General features: G+C 44.4%; 1 protein-coding gene across 6 annotated transcripts in view; it reads right to left on the bottom strand.

Annotated features, from left to right (window-relative positions):
* TTC12 (tetratricopeptide repeat domain 12) overlaps window positions 1-15,997 on the bottom strand; it is a 42,775-nt gene that overhangs the window by 19,824 nt on the left and 6,954 nt on the right. For 3 of the 6 annotated variants that reach the window (XM_025893915.2, XM_073903760.1, XM_073903759.1), the window contains exons 3-8: window positions 14,001-14,164; window positions 13,408-13,429; window positions 12,713-12,790; window positions 11,763-11,884; window positions 7,611-7,670; window positions 3,050-3,121 (exon numbers count right to left, since the gene is read on the bottom strand). In XM_025893915.2, the coding sequence (XP_025749700.1) occupies window positions 3,050-3,121; window positions 7,611-7,670; window positions 11,763-11,884; window positions 12,713-12,790; window positions 13,408-13,429; window positions 14,001-14,164 (518 nt within the window). Of the gene's footprint in view, window positions 1-3,049; window positions 3,122-7,610; window positions 7,671-11,762; window positions 11,885-12,514; window positions 12,596-12,712; window positions 12,791-13,407; window positions 13,430-14,000; window positions 14,165-15,997 lie in introns of those variants that run through there. The other 3 variants (XM_025893916.2, XM_073903761.1, XM_073903762.1) reach the window with 3 other exon arrangements.

Raw genomic sequence — 15,997 nt, 5'->3', positions numbered from 1 at the left:
GGGACCTCTCTTAACCCTTCTGGCTATCTATGACCCAGGAGGCAGTTCTCACCACACACCAATCTGCTTGGACTTTTCAGCCTCCAGAACTGTGAGAACTAAATGTTTGCTGTTTAAGCCACCTGGTCTCTGGTAGTTCTTAGAGCAGCTCAAAAAGATGAGGGCAGTGAACCTTTTGAACCCTAGATCTAGTCTATCGGCAATTCCTATTGGCTTCACGGTCAGTATATATCCAGAATCCCATCATTTCTCACCACCTCCCTCAACACCAACTTGGTTCAAGTCATCATTACACCTCACTTGGAAAGTCTGTTGCAATAGCCTTCTAACTAGTCCTCTGTTCTTTGTCTACTATGTCAAGATATATTCTCAATGTAGCAGTGATCCTTTAAAATATGAGTCACATCATTTTACTCCTTCACTCAAAACCCTCCAATGGCTCCCAGTTCATTCAAAGTAAAAGCCGAAGAACTTCCAAAAGCCTGTAAGGCTGTAGGGAATCAGTCCCTTACCATACCGCCATTGTCTGCCTGACCTCATCACCTACCATTCTTCTCTAGCTGACCCTCTGACTGGATGGCTCCTCCATTATACAGCCACATGGCTTGCTCACTTCACTCCCTCCCTTCCTGCAGAGAGGCCTTCCCTGACCACTCCTTATAAAACTAATCTTACCTTCGCTGCTTCCTGATTTCGTTTTCTCAATAACACTTATCACTAACCAACATACTACACATCTACTTATATGGTTCATCTCCCGGTCACGGCTATTCCAAGAATGTAACTTGCATTAAGTCAAGGATTTTGTCTTGTTTGCTACTGTATTCTTATTGTCTAGGGTAGTGCCAGAAACACAGAAAGTATGCATACATATTCGCTGAGTGAATTAATTACCTGAATGAATGAATGAGTGAATAGAATTTGGTGGTGAGGGGAGGGTTAACATTTTCTTTTTTCACTTTTCTATTATTTGACCTTAGTACAATAGGCCTGTATTACTTTTAGAATTAAAATCCAATGAAGAAAATAATTTTTTAATGTATAATAGGAGGCAATTTCTTTTTTAAAATATAGTATCTTATAAGTGGAAAGACATTCTATGTTCATGGATTCGAAAGCTTAATATTATTAAGATGGCAATACTCCCCAAACTGACCTACAGATTTAGTGTAATCCCCATCAAAATTCCATCTGGTTTCTTTGCAGAAATTGACAAGCTGATCCTAAAATTTGTATGGTAATTCAAGGGACCTAGAATAAGTAAAACAATCTTGAAACGGTAGAGCAAAGTTAGAAGACTCACACTTCCCAATTTCAAAATTTACTACAAAGCTATAGGAATCAGGACAATGTGGTATAGGCATAAGAATAGCATATATATCAATGGAATAAAACTGAGAGTCTAGGAATAAACCCATGCATTTATGATCAATTGATTTTTGACAAAGGTGCCAAAGTTACTCAATGGGGGACAGAATAGTCATTTTAACAAACGGTGCTGGGAACACTGGATATCTACATACAAAAGAATGAAATTACATCCCTTCCTCACACCACATGCAAAAACTAACTCAAAGAGGTTCAGAGATCTAAATATAAGAGCTAAAGCCATAAAACAGAACAAAATACAGAAGTAAATCTTGGATTAGGCAATGGTTTCTTGATATGACACCAAAAGTATAAGCAATCAAAGGAAAAAATAAATAATTTAGGCTTCATCAAAATTAAAAATTTTTTGTGCTACAAAGAACACAGTCAAAGAAGTGAAAGGGCAACACAGATAGTGAAAAAAAATATTTGAAAATCACTTGTCTGATAAGGGACTTGCATCCAGAACATATAAAGTGCTGTTTACTTAATATAAAAATGCAAATAACCTAATAAAAAATAGGCAAAGGATCTGAGGAGACGTTTCTCCAAAGAAGACATACAAACAGCCAACAAGCCACAAGAAAACAGACTCAACATCATTAGCCATCAAGGAAATGCAAATCAAAACAATGAGTTATGCTTCACACCCACGAGGATGGGGTTGTAATCAAGAGGAGATAAGAAGTATTGCCCAGGATGTGGAGAAACTGAAACCATATACGGTGGGTGGGCATGTAAAATGGCTCAGCCACTGGGGCAAACACTTTGGCAGTTCCTCCAAAGTTAAACATACAGTTACCATAGGACTCAGCAGTTCCACTCCTGGGTATATACTCAAGAGGACTGTACACGTATGTCCACACAAGAACTTGTACGTGGATGTTCGTAATAGCCCTAATGTTCGTCAACTGAGGAAGGGATAAATAAAATGTAGAATATCGATACAATGAAATATTATTCAGCAATAAAAGGAATGAAGTACTGATAGATGCTACACCATGGATGAGCCCTAAAAACATTATGCTAAGTGAAAGGGACCAGCCATGAAAGACTATATCTTGTATAATACTATTTATAGGACGAGTCTAGAATACACAAATGCATAGAGACAGAAGTAGATCAGCGGGTGCCTCGGGTTGAGCTGGGGATGGAGGGAAGCAGTGTACTACCAATGGGTATTGGGCTTTCGGGGAGGTGACCAAAATGTTCTAAAGCTGTGTGTGATGATGGTTGCACGTCTCTGTGAATACAGGAAAACCCCCTGAACTGTACACTTTCCACAGATGAACTGTTTGGTATGTGAAAGATATCTCTTAACAAAGCTGCTGTTAACAATGTATAATATCTTAGTGTGTAAATGTATCTGCATGGTTACTTTTGGGTGGCGAGATTAAAAGTGAATTTTGTGTTCATCTCTCTGGAGATGCTCCTCCTGGGGCCAACAGAACACTGGTAGAAGATACTGCAGAAGGGATTCCCAGAGCAGGCGGGACTGTCCCGGACGATACTCAACACTCTCAACATCCTTCCCAACTCAAAGATCTGAAGAGTTACCTTGGAAAATCCTAAAAGGTGGATTAGTTCCTAATCACCTTTGGAGGAACATGGTCCTTCTCTGAGGCGATCTGAAGCATCGTTCTGTGATCACACATTCCCTTCCATTCCTCTCAGAACTTACCACACTGTAGTTCTTCAGGGCCAGGTGAGCTTTTCCCATGTGGAAATATGCTTTTGTGCATTTTTCATCACACTGCATAAAAGAGAATGACTGATCAGATGTTTCAGAAGGTTTGAAGTCATTAGCCACTCCCCTAACTGCCCAGCTAATAGAGGGAAGGCAGAACTCGTGTTCTCAGGACAGCTACCAGGGTTGACAATTAAAACTTTTCTGTGCATCTGTAGCCAAACTAACTGAAGCCTGCAAGGGGCTCTCTATCAAATTAATTAATGATACTTGCCAGTTTTCATGTCCATTTAATGAGACTCAATCAGGAGACAAACCAGAAACCCTTAGTTGAGAAGAGCTCTTGACCTCACCCAAACATTAGAATCACCGGGGATGCTTACCAAAACCTAGAAGGCCACGCTGAACCCCATACCAATTAAAACTTATACTCTGGGGCGCCTGGGTGGCTCAGTTGGTTAAGCGACTGCCTTCGGCTCAGGTCATGATCCAGGAGTCCCTGGATCGAGTCCCACATCGGGCTCCCTGCTCGGCAGAGAGTCTGCTTCTCCCTCTGACCCTCCCCCCTCTCATGTGCTCTCTCTCTCTCTCTCATTCTCTCTGTCTCAAATAAAAAAAAAAAAAAAAAATCTTAAAAAAAAAAAACAAAACTTATACTCTGGGGTAGGGCCCAGGCATGAATAATTTTGTAAGATCCCCAGGAGACATAAGCACTCAGCCAAGCTTAAGGACCACTGGTTTATTAGAAGAGAGGAACATCTACTCTGGGTAAAGAGCTGAGGTCAATGTGACATCTTAGTGGGCCTCGCAAGTTCCTTCCCCGCAATAAACCACACCATATAACCCGGGAACTTACATTCCTGTCACTGAAGATCAGGAAGGATGCCCCCATCAGAAGGCAGGATCAAAACTTATGTGAGGCTACAGCCCTTGCACAGGGGGCCCTGCACCTGCCTGCCGCTAATTATTACCACTCCAGAGAGACCGGCTGACTTCGCACAGTGATGCCAACTACAACTTCTAACATCCAGTTAATTAATCGAACCCTTTTATGTGTGAGGCATTGTGCCAGGGATGCCCTCCAAAGGTCTAGAGTGCAAGCTTAAGAGTCTAAAAAGTCCTGGGTGAATTCCGGGCTTGCTTCTCACCAGAAGTGGGACGTTGGCCAGAACAGCGGCAATCCAGAGTAAAGGGGAAGACTGAAAGAAAAGACAGACGGTGACAGAAGAGGCAGCGACGACTGTCCTACGTGGAGAGGCCTTACAGGTGCATCTTCGTGAGCATCATTTCCCGACACGCTGCTAAGTGAATGACGGTAATGACAATGGTACCTTATCCTTGCCATGCGGTTCGTACAAATGATCTCATATAAGCCTTAGAACAACTCCATGAAGTCGATGCCATTATTATCCCCACTGCACAGATGAGGAAACTAGGGGCTGGAGTGGCAGAGCTGGGATCTAAAATCTGGCCATCTGACTCCAGGCCCCAAAGGCGACAAACTATACAAGTTCTCCTTCAGAAAAGTGCTATAGCAGTCGAGGAGAGGAAAATCCACCGTGAAGCAGCATGGTTTAACAAAGGGCATGCAGACCACAGGTTTGGGCTGGGTCTCCAAGGATATGGAGAGGTGAAGAGAGAAGGAAGGGGGGAGAATGGGCTGAGCAAGGTCCGGGGATGGGAGAGGACAGGGGGCTTCTGGCCAGGCCAAGGGGCAGGAGCGGGGCAGGAGCGGGGCAGGGGAGGGTCAGCCTGGAAGGGGCAAGCAAGACAGTGGTTCCATGAGGAGGCCTTGGATTCCAGGCTGGGGGAGGTGAATGAACAGCATGGGGTGCAAGGAAGTTGCTCTGGAGGCAGTACGCAGAACCGACTAGAGGCGGGAAAGGCGGGGGCAAGTGAGGGAAGTGAAGCAGTCCTGGAGGATGAGGGGCTAGCCTCTGTCCAGTGGTGGACCCCGGAGAGGAGACAGGAGCCCCGAGGGAGAAGCGGCAGAGAGAAGAAAGGCAGGGAGCCGGGGAGTGAGCCCTGGAGAATCCACAGACAATGAGGTCGAGGGGGCAGGAAAGGAATGGTCCAAAGGAAAGAAAATGCCAGTGCAGTGGCCCACGAAAGCCAAATGTCCCCTGGCCCTTCGCTGGCAGAGCATGAGGGTTACACCGGGGGGCAGAACAAGCGGGGGGCCTCAGAGTCCCCTGTGCACTGGGACTCCGCCCGCCTTGGATGCCGACACAGAGGGCCAGATGGATGTCTCACTGCCCAGCCCGTCTCCTTTGATCATGTGTCAGTGCTCACCAGGATTTTCTCAGGTGAACCCCAGATCCCCCTAAAAGGAGTCCTGTTTTCAGAGAAAGATGGATTTTGTCGTGCAGAAAGAGTTCTGCCAGGAAAGAAAGACTCTGATCCTAATTGAAAGCAGCTTCACTGCCTTATCTTCCCTGACAAGGAACATCAGTCTCGAACTATCATTACATGAGCTTGTCTCTACCCATTCAAAAGTGTCAAAAATATTAAATTGGCATGAAAGTACCAAGACTATTAATAACGGAATACCACTGACATGCATTATTGATATGTTACTTTTAAAGAGAGTGAAACTTTTACGGTTCTGACACAGAGCCAGCCATTGTTAGTTTTGAGAGCTCCTTATACATTTTCCCCTATCCCTCCAAGTGGTTACCCAAGCTTCTTCAATGGGGAGCCTCGCAGGGCATTCCTCAAGACTGGCTGCTGAGGGTCAGAGTTTTTTAATGTCAGCTTTGTTGGGCCTGCTCTGCTTTGGTCTCACTGCTAATTATTACATTGTGCTTCATTTAATATCCGGCAGTAGGCCAGCATGTCATTCTGAGTCAGCATGAAGACGGTGTGACTGGTCCTTTTCAGATCAGAACAGATACTCCTGGAAGCCCCACAGAAGGGAACCAGATCCACACCCAGGGATTGTGGGGTTTCAGGTTCTGGTGGAGAAGCTGTACAGAGGAGAGGATTCAGAGTACTGGCTTAGGTTGGACCAATGTTAGCTATGTGATCCTGCACAGGTTACTTAATTAATCTCCGAGGCTTCGTTTCCTTATCCAGAAAAATAAGGATAACAGTGGTATCGAGGAGAACAGACCAGAAAGTTGTCATGCTCACGGCCAGCACGCAGCAAACCGTGGCTTGTGCTGTTATTGTTGGAAAACGTCCTTGCCTCTCCTCTTACGGAATAGTAGAGAAAATAGCATGATCACATAAAGCGACAAAGCAGGTTGAGGGACCTATGCTGGGGCTGTGAAGAACCTGATGTCATCAGCTGTGGGCAGTTCTTGTAACTTTAAGACTGTAACGATGTGATGGGACAGGATTTGTGGACATTCTGTTATCTTCTAAGGGATAAAGAAATCACGCACCCCCACACATCCGTTTTGGAGGATCCCTAGTGTTTTATAAACCATTATTAGCAAAGGTGAGTTCCTAATTCACCCCAGTTTCCCTTGCTTACCCTCTCAGTAAGAAATAAGGGAGGAAGTGTAGCCAATATGCTGCTGTCAAAGCGTGCTCTTACTCTGGGCCATGTTCATTATGCTGGGGTGGGGTGCTATGCTGGAGGGATCTGGGCCATAGGATAAACGTGGCATGTTCTCCTGGCACTTCAGTTTTACTTGATCATAAGTTATTGAAAATAACATGGTGATATTAAGGGATCAATTCCATGGAGTGCAATACAAAACTTGCAAGGATTTTTCAGATAAAACACATTTCTAACAAGAAATGTCATGCTCTCTGCTTCTAGACCCTGCAGGGGCTCACATTTGCTCCATCAGCAGCCCTTCGGTGAGGAAGTCTGAGAAACACTGCCTTGGTTCTCTTCAGTGAGAGCCCCTGTGACAGAGCGCCTTCGCAGAAAGGGAGAGGAAGACTTATTTAAATATTTAATCATCCGAAATAATGTCTCTAAGAAGCGATCATGACATTTCTCTTTTAAAAACTCTGTACTATTTCCACCAACGGCCCTTACTTCTTCTCACTTTAAGTGATCTCTCTCGGCAGATTTCAGAGGAAACGCCGTGCACAGCATTAGGAGATCTGCCCGAGACCTGACTGGTCGTCTCCGGGCTGAACGACAGGAATTCTGATTATTCCTCCACGAATATGCCAAATTACTAGGGCTGGAAGAAAAGCACAAACTGATGGGGAAAGACAGCACCACTGCAGAAACCTGGTCCTGTGGCTGGTTCTAGAAACAGAAGGAGGCATTGCCACTGCCACAGGAAGCAGAGTGGCTGGTGACCACAACAGTAAAGGATGAGCCCTTGCAATATAAACCTTGAAAACGCAACACGAAAGGCCACTTCTCTGGAGTACGGACTACGAGCTTGGTGCTTCACACGCATCACCGTGACCCCTAAAACAATCTATGGATCCCACGTTATAGATAAGGAAGGTCAGGGCCTGACTGCAGAGCTCAGAGCCTGGCCCACCACGAAACACCGTCTGCTCTCCTGCGTTCACTTCAGGACCCAGACGCCCAGCCTGGCAAGCCCAACTCCAACACGTGGAAAAGGCTCTCTCTTCTTACCTTCAGAGCCCACTCACAATCCACGACTGCCTTCTGGTAGTCCCTGAGTTTCAGATAAGCCTGCAATGACATAAAGGGCTGTATTCATATGTAATTCTGCGGCACGCAGTCCTCAGGTAACAGTGTAACCAACAGGAATGTTACAGAACCCCAGGGCTAGCAACCATGGACAGCCAGTACCACTGCTAGGACCGAAGGGGCAGGACGAGCCACTGACAAAAGGGAGAGGACAGCTTTGAGAAGGCACTGCCAAGCTGGGGCTGAGGCCTTCAGGAGAGCTGCAGGTGGGAGAATAAATACCCCCACTCTCACTTTCCTCCTTCCTTCTGATCTCACTGGCTGAGCCCAAATGCAATCTAGGAAGCCGGGAAGTCAGGGGACCGGTCCACAGAGGTCAGTCCCCAGAAGGCAGGGCAGAGAAGGATCTGGAAAGGCAAAAGAAAATACCTAGCACACTAAACCCACCCACAAAGGAAGAGGTGGCTTCTAGAGTCTACCCCACTGCGGATGTTCCAGAAGGAAATCAAATGATAAAGGAAATAAAAAAAGATAACAGTAAACGTTGGAGAGAGTAGGAAAATCAGAACTCGCAGACACGGCTGGTGGGAATGTACAATGGTGCAGCCACTTTGGTAGACAGTCTGGCAGTTCTTCAAAGGGTTAAACAGAGTTGCCATATGATCCAGCCACTCCTCGGTGCACACATATGTGCACATAAACACTTGCGTACAAATGCTCATAGCCGCATTATTCATAATAGCCAAAAAGCAGAAATAGCTCAAATGTCCATCAACTGATAAATGGATAAATAAAATGTGGTCCATCCGTACAATGGTGTATTATTTGGCCATAAAAAAGAATGAAGCACTGATACATCCTACAACACGGATGAGCCTTGAAAGAATTTACAAGAAAGAAGCCAGACACAAAAGGAAAAATATTGCATGACTTCATTTATATGAAATGTCCAGGACAGGCAAACATATGGAGACAGAAAGTTGATTCGTGGTGGCCTAAGGCTGAGGGAAGGGGTGGACGGGAGACTGGGGCAGGGGGACCACTTCAAGGGTATGGGGTTTCTCTTTGGGATTATGAAAATGTTCTAGAATTGGTTATGGCGATGGTTGCACAGCTTTGTGAATATACTAAAAACCAATGAATTGTTTACTTTAAATGGGCAAAATGCATGTTATGTCAATTATATCTCAATAAAGCTTTTACTCAAAAAAGATAAAGTTCTGCTTCTTTCCTCGTAAGCGCAGCAAGAAAGAAGTGATGTAGGTGATGGGCTGACATTTAAGGGTCAGACCATCCCTATGATCCATCGGTGCCAAAAGCCCTGGGGGCCTCTTTTGGGATTCCCCTAGAATGGGGGAAAATCTTGACAATCAAGAATTGATTCAGAATGCTGGGATCCACTCAATGTACACTGAAGAACTCGTGGCACAGACAGTAATGGAGGGCTGTCTACCAGCAAGCAGAGCGGCTACTCCACCTCTAAGTGAATTACTGATCACAACAGGTGGTCAATACATCCCTTATCAAGTTGAACTAAATAGACTTTAAGCACTCTTCTCTTGGAAAGTTCCCGGGAGGCAGCAATGATCACTCTGGTGTGAAAAAGGAAAACCAGGCACCTGGAGGATAAGAGGTTTTCCCAGAGTCCCCATCAGTCACCCCAACTAGAGCCGATACATGTGTAGGTTTGCCCCTGATCAAAACTGTCTCGGGGCACTGTGACATTCTTAGCCAAAATTCTGCTGAGATATTTACATGGTCAAGCCAATCATGGGGTCAGTGTTGTAACTCATGGGGGAATCTAAGCATTCATCCCAAGGGAGGAGCAAGTGGGCACTAGCCGGCTAACCAAGTCCAAGTCCTTCCAAGAAAGGAAGCTGCCCTGTGGTGCTTTCATTAACTCAGGTTTTGTACTAATTAAAGAGGATGACGCTTTGAACTGTCTGTTCCATAAAGCCCCATCCTTTCCCCCCAGGGTTTGGGGTTTCATTCAAAAGTCAGAGGATGTGAGGAGGAGACTAGCATCCTTTCAGACAAACATATGAAGACACAATTCCATCACATTGTTACTCAGGAGACATACAGACTCTGAAAATGCATACGTGGGCTTCAACAATTTGTCTACACAGCCTTTTACTTTTTCTTTTCTTTCTTCCTTTTGGTATTTCTTTTTCTTTTTTTTTTTTTAAGCTTGGATTCAACACCCTATAAATTCCCTGTTCTCTTTTGCTTTTCCACATTTTAGAAAGAACTACTTTTCCAAATGGCAATTAAACTCCTGATTTATCTCAATTACACCAGCAATCTATTGATCATAACATTAACTCCAGGAGAAAAACAGAGTGATGAAAGGGTAGGTTTTTTTCTCTAGCAAGCAGCAACACTCAATTCACAGGGTCCTTATTAAGTGTTTTCTAACACTGCACGCAAACAGGGAAAGCATTTTAAAAATAGTCAAGGGTGATTTGGTGGTTCATAACACCAGGCAGCACATTTTGTATTTATTTGTCTCTGAATAAGCTTTCTCTTCAGGAAGGCTGGGAAGAATTACTTCCTCAAAGCTTTTCATTACATTTGCTTATTTTTATCCACACCCATTCTTAATGTGATTCTCCAGAACCTAATCAAAGTGCTGCTGAAACTTGCCGCTTACAGTAAGTATGTAACTAATTTAGATGGATCGGGGTACAAACCATCTGAATTAGATGGAAGTCTGAATTACATAACATTTTAAAAGCAATTCAATTTTACTACTTTCAAATAACTTCAAAGTAACAAGACTGAAAAAGCATCAGTAGGTAAATGTTTTGGAGACCAAATCTGGTGAAAAGTAAAAAGGAATTATAATTATTATATTAATTGCTTGCATTTGCATGTTCCTTTCAAAGTGTCAACAGAAACTTAATTCCCTTAAATGGACTGACTGTTCCTCCAGTGTTATGTAACTTAAGAGGATTTATTAAACATCTATTATAAATAAAGCATTGGTGGGGGGGAGTACATGGAAAAGTTTATAATCTCGTTAGGGTGATGAAATGCACACCGTTAGGCCAACCTCTGGCCATTTTATTTATCAAATTCACTCCCCTATATCAATTTTCCTCCAGAAATGGGGCTAAGTGGTACCTCAACTCTAGTCTGATTTACCCAAACTGCTGAACCACTGAGGTTACACTGTGCTTGGACTTATTTATCATTAAATCGCCATCACTCCCCAGACTTTGTGGCCTCCAAACGTCCTGTTTCTTGCTTTCGATGTTCTTCCTCAACCTCTCACAGCAAGACATTCTTGATCCTGAGTTACAGAAATTGGAGCTGATGAGAGTTCCTCCTGTCAATGACACAGTGTCAAGTGCAGCTCACACAGGTCCTGCTGATGTCTCCTGACCATCGGATAATCATGCCCACGGATCCGCCACTTCCTCAGGTCTAAGCTACAGGGAGCTCTGCCACACACAGGCTCAAGTGCTTTTAAAGATAAGGCCACACGTGATGTTTTTGTTTCAACTGAGAACTACCAACCTTGTCCCTTCATTAATAGATGATAAACATCTGAGTGATGGTTTTTACCTGGTGTCCCACGAAACGGAGCTCATCTGTGATATAAAACGGAGGCATAAGGGAGTTCAGAAACTCAACATTTCTGAGAAATCGGGTCCAGGCCCATCAGCTATCCAGCCGACTCAGGTCACAGAATCTTACTCCAACCGGGACCGATCCAATGAGTAAGAAGTAACCCTGAGGAGTTCGGGCTACCAGCAAAAGGGGGCTGGCCAAACCCAGCGATGGCAGGATCGGTTCTCATAGGTTGTTTCACTCAGTCACTTTACCCTCAGTGGTATGCGGGAGCTGACTTACACTGCGCAGGGGACTGGTTATGTGTAGCTCTTCCCAAGTCCTCCTCCTGTCATCGAAAGTTGGTGGCTTGAAATTGGACCATGGTGAGAGCATTGACACCACGGAAAGTGGCAAATGGCCCCTAGACATCAGCTTCCCCTACCCCCCCCGCCAGAGTCGGCTGCTAAACACCGACGGGCACACCACTGCTACCATCTGGTCTCATCTTTGGTTTCACAAGTTCCATGGCTGCTGTCCCCTATGAAAACGCCATGGACACAGTGTTGGCCCACTGACCTGGGCCCGGTTGGTGTAGAGCACCTTCATGTCCTTCAGCTTGTCCAGACCCTCACTGTAGCACACGATGGCCGCTTTGTAGTCCCCTCTGGCAAAGGCTTCATTCCCCTTTTCTTTCAGGGCTGGGAGAACAGAAGTCACACAGGTGAGCTCTCCCCACACACTGGAAAATTCTCTCACTTTATTCCCCTGACTTTGCAGTTCCACTTTGGAGGTCATAGCCTCCATCAGTCCAAAGGAAACCTGTCACTTACTTCTCTGCAGACATTTCACGATCAGCCTCCTTAAGGGCTTTTTCTCCAAACCCATCCCAAGTCGCCCAAATAGCTTCTCAGAAAAAGTAAATGTTTCTGGCGCAAAACTCAGAACCTCTCCAAGCGTGCCACAAAGACCAAGTCTATATACTGAACGTCTCAGAGGGCCAAACAGGTCACTTTCTAGCACACGTTGGGAGCGTTCAGACCTGCAGCACGCCCACCACTGGGGGCGCGCAAGTGCCGGACGCATCCTGCGCATGCGCCGCACCCGCCACGCGCACAAGCCCGTGTCTCTCCCTTCGTCTCTCCTCTCCCTTCTCTCGTTTGTTCTCTCGTTTCGTTTTTCGTTTTCACTTTTTCGTCTGTGCCTCAGGCCTGCCCACGGTACCTCCCCCTTCCGTCCCTCCCTCCTGTCCGAGCATCGCTCGGGACGCTCAGTCGGATTGCTCAGTCCATCCATACGCTTTAGAAAGCGGCCTGGCGGCGGCGGCTCACCGAGCGCTCCGTCTTGCTCCCGGCCCGCGACAGCGGGGACACGGACAGACACCACTGCTTGGCCAGGTTCCGCTGCCTCGAGCCCGTTACGAACCCCCTGACTGGGAATCTCGCTGTCCTCAAGTATCAGCAGGCACACTCACGATCTTTCTAGCACAAATCATCCCAGCTCTTGGAAAAGTGAAGACTGACAATTACCATCTGCTAAGACTTTGTTTTCCTTTCTTCTCCTGGCACGTTCTTTTGCATCCAACTCCATAGATGCCAAGAAGGCTTCTGACAGCAGAGTAATTTCAAGTATTTAGGAGAAAAATCCAAATACTATAATCAGCTCTTTAGTTCAAATTCAGAAGAAAGCTTCTTTAGAGCTTTAGAGCCACACATCTCATGCATACATATGTAGGCGCGCGCGCACGCGCGCACACACACACACACACACATTCTGAAGCAACTAAATGACATTTTCTTAATTTGACATGAAACGGTAATCTGTGTGATGTATTATTATACATGATGGCTACGTCTGTGCTTCAAATTTGAATTATGTCTTTTAAAAGAGTTTTTCTTTAAAGGCACACTTTTTTGTTCCGTTTAGCATAATGAGCTTCTGAGCTGGGCAACAGAGAAGCCACCTAGATCCCTTGAGCAGCTAAGAGTAAAGTGGATACAGAATTACTGAATTCAGTTTACAAACAACTGGCCAGGAGAAAATAGAGGAAAGCCTTTGAGTGCTGTCCCCTCTGACTAGTAAGAGAATTGGCTGATCTGTAGGTTTCTGTTCATGGTGGTTTGTCAGCCCAGAGGCTATAATCTAAGGGTCTGGAAGCTACAATCAATAAACACGGATCCTAAATAAATAATACACATTAGGGGAAGAGAGATGCTGTCCTTACCTGAGTTTATCTCATCTGCATTCTGCAGGGCACAGGTTATCATGAAAGCAAAAAAAAAAAGACAAAACAAAACAAAACAAAAAACAAATTTCAAAAAACACTCTCTGATTTATAAGTGTACAAACCAAGAAGGAAGATCCATTACAAGTGGGGAGTATGGTCATTTCCTCTAACCATCAATACTGAAGGACCCAAAATTCACAGGGCTTGCTTTAAATCAGGAGATATGATTATAGGTACAGTTGTTATGGGGTGAGCAGGTCAAGGGACCCCAACTATGGCTGTATGAGTTGGAAATCTGAGGCAGAACATATTACCTTAACAGTACAGCTTAAATATTGGTCACAAACTCAGGGGTTGGGGAGGCCAAATTTTCATTAAAATAAACCCATTGTTTACAGATGACACAGAAAGACAAAGAAAAAAAAATCAGAGTTTATACTTCTTTTTGGAAAATAAATCTAGTGAATCTAAAAAACAAAAGACTATTTCAGCCTCCCCAGACAGTTTGAGATTAAACTACCACTTCCTCTGCTTCAAGGCAGCCCTCTCCTCTGGATCTACTTATAGAACTCTGTAATAGAAAAAGAAACCTCCGTAGGAGCTTGTGGAGGACTGATCATGGTCTTGTTCAGGGTGGTCCGGCATCCGTCCTCCTCTTGGACTTCCTCTGTAAACAGTAGTCTCTCCTCTGTCTCCAGGATAGCTCTCTGTTGGACAAGCGGGTCATCAGAATTCATCTCCTGGATTAAGCTGGCTGGAGGAGAAATCAAATGTGAATCATTCAAACGAGGTTTTCAAAAGGAAAGACTCTACTTACTTAGAAAGAAAGGTGTAGAACATTCATGGAGAACAACTTTTGTTTCTCTGGCTTTGTTGAGATATGATTGACATACAACATTGTGTAAGTTAAAGGCACACAAGTGTGATGATTTGATTCACATGTCTATTGTGAAGTGAACCCACAATGAAGTTAGTTAGCTCATCCATCTCCTCATGTAATCACAATATTTGTGTATGTGGTGAGAATATTTAAGATCTCTTATTAACTTTCAAGTATAAAATACAATATTTTGTAAAGATTTATTTATTTATTTTAGAGAGCGACCGATTACGGGGGGGGAGAGAGAGAGAGAGAGAGAGAGAGAATCTTAAGCAGACTGAGCGCTGACTGTGAAGCCTGACACAGGTCTCGATCTCATGACCCTGAGATCACAACCTGACCCCAAATCAAGAGCTGGATGCTTAAGTGAATGCACCACCCAGGTGCCCCAGTATAAAATACAGTATTGACTATAGTCACCATGTTGTACATTAGATCCCCTGAACTTACTCATTTTATAACTGAAGTTCAGATGCTTTGACCAACATCTCCCCATTTCTTTGTTTTCCCTCCAGTTTCATTGAGAGGTAACTGACACATCACTGTCTTAAGTTTTAGGCATACTGCGTGATCGTTCGATTTACATGTGTTGTGAAATGATTACAATAGGTTCAGCTAACATCCATCTTTTCTTAGAGATAGGATTAAAAGAAAAAAAGGGGAAAAAGTCCTCCCCTTGTGATGAGAACTCTCAGGATTTACTTTTTTGACAACTTTCCTGTCTGTCCTACAGCAGAATCAGCTGTAGTCACTGGGTTCTGCATCACATCCCCGGTACTTACTTATCTTGTAGCGACCTTGGTGCCTTTTGGCCACCTCCCTCCCATTGCCCCTGCCCCACCTTCAGCCTCTGGTAACCACCCAAGTCTGATTTCTTTATGAGTTTTTTTAGATTCTACATATAAGTGAGATCATATAAGTATTTGTCTCCTCTGACTTATTTCACTTAGCACAATGCTTTCGAGGTCCATCCATGTTGTCACAAACGGTAGGATTTCCCCATTGTTTATGAATGAATGATATTCCATTGTTTATATGCACCACAATTTCATTACGTGTTCATTCATAGATGGACACTTCAGTGTTTCCACGTCTCGGCTACTGTAAATAATACTGCTATGAGCCTGGGGGTGCAGATATCCTTTTCCAGATAGTGTTTCCATTTCCTTTGGATATACTCCCAGAAGTGGAATTACTGGATTGTAGGGTAGCTCTATTTTTAATTCTTGGAGGAACCTCCATACGGTTTTCCACACGGCTACGCCCATTTGCATTCCCCCCCACCGCGCACAGGGCTCCCTTTTCCCTACACGCTCTCCAGCATCTTTTGTCTCTTCTCTTTCTGATGATGGCCAGGCTGAAAGGCACACGGTGATGTCTCAGTGTGGTTTTAATTGGCATTTCCCTAATGACTAATGATGTTGAACATCTTTTCATGTACTGTGGGCTTTTCATATTATTTTCTTTGGAGAACTGTCTATTTGGGTCCTTCATCCATTTTTTACTCAGGTAACCTGGTGTTTTTTGTTTTGTTTTGTTTCTTTGTATTGAGTTGTATGAGTTCTTCATATATTTTGGATATTAACCCTTTATCAGATACATGGTTTGCAAAGAGTTTTTCCCATTCCTTAGATTATCTCTTCCCTTTTTAAAGATTTTATTTATTTATTTGAGAAAGAGAGTGCGAGTGAGAGAGAGAGCACGAGG

The sequence above is a fragment of the Callorhinus ursinus genome, unplaced genomic scaffold, assembly GCF_003265705.2.
Source record: "Callorhinus ursinus isolate GAN/ISIS: 27379988/994484 unplaced genomic scaffold, GSC_fseal_2.0 scaffold19, whole genome shotgun sequence".
Lineage (NCBI taxonomy): Eukaryota > Metazoa > Chordata > Mammalia > Carnivora > Otariidae > Callorhinus > Callorhinus ursinus.
Note: the sequence above shows the minus strand (reverse complement) of the source record. Positions and strands in the feature narration are given on the sequence as shown.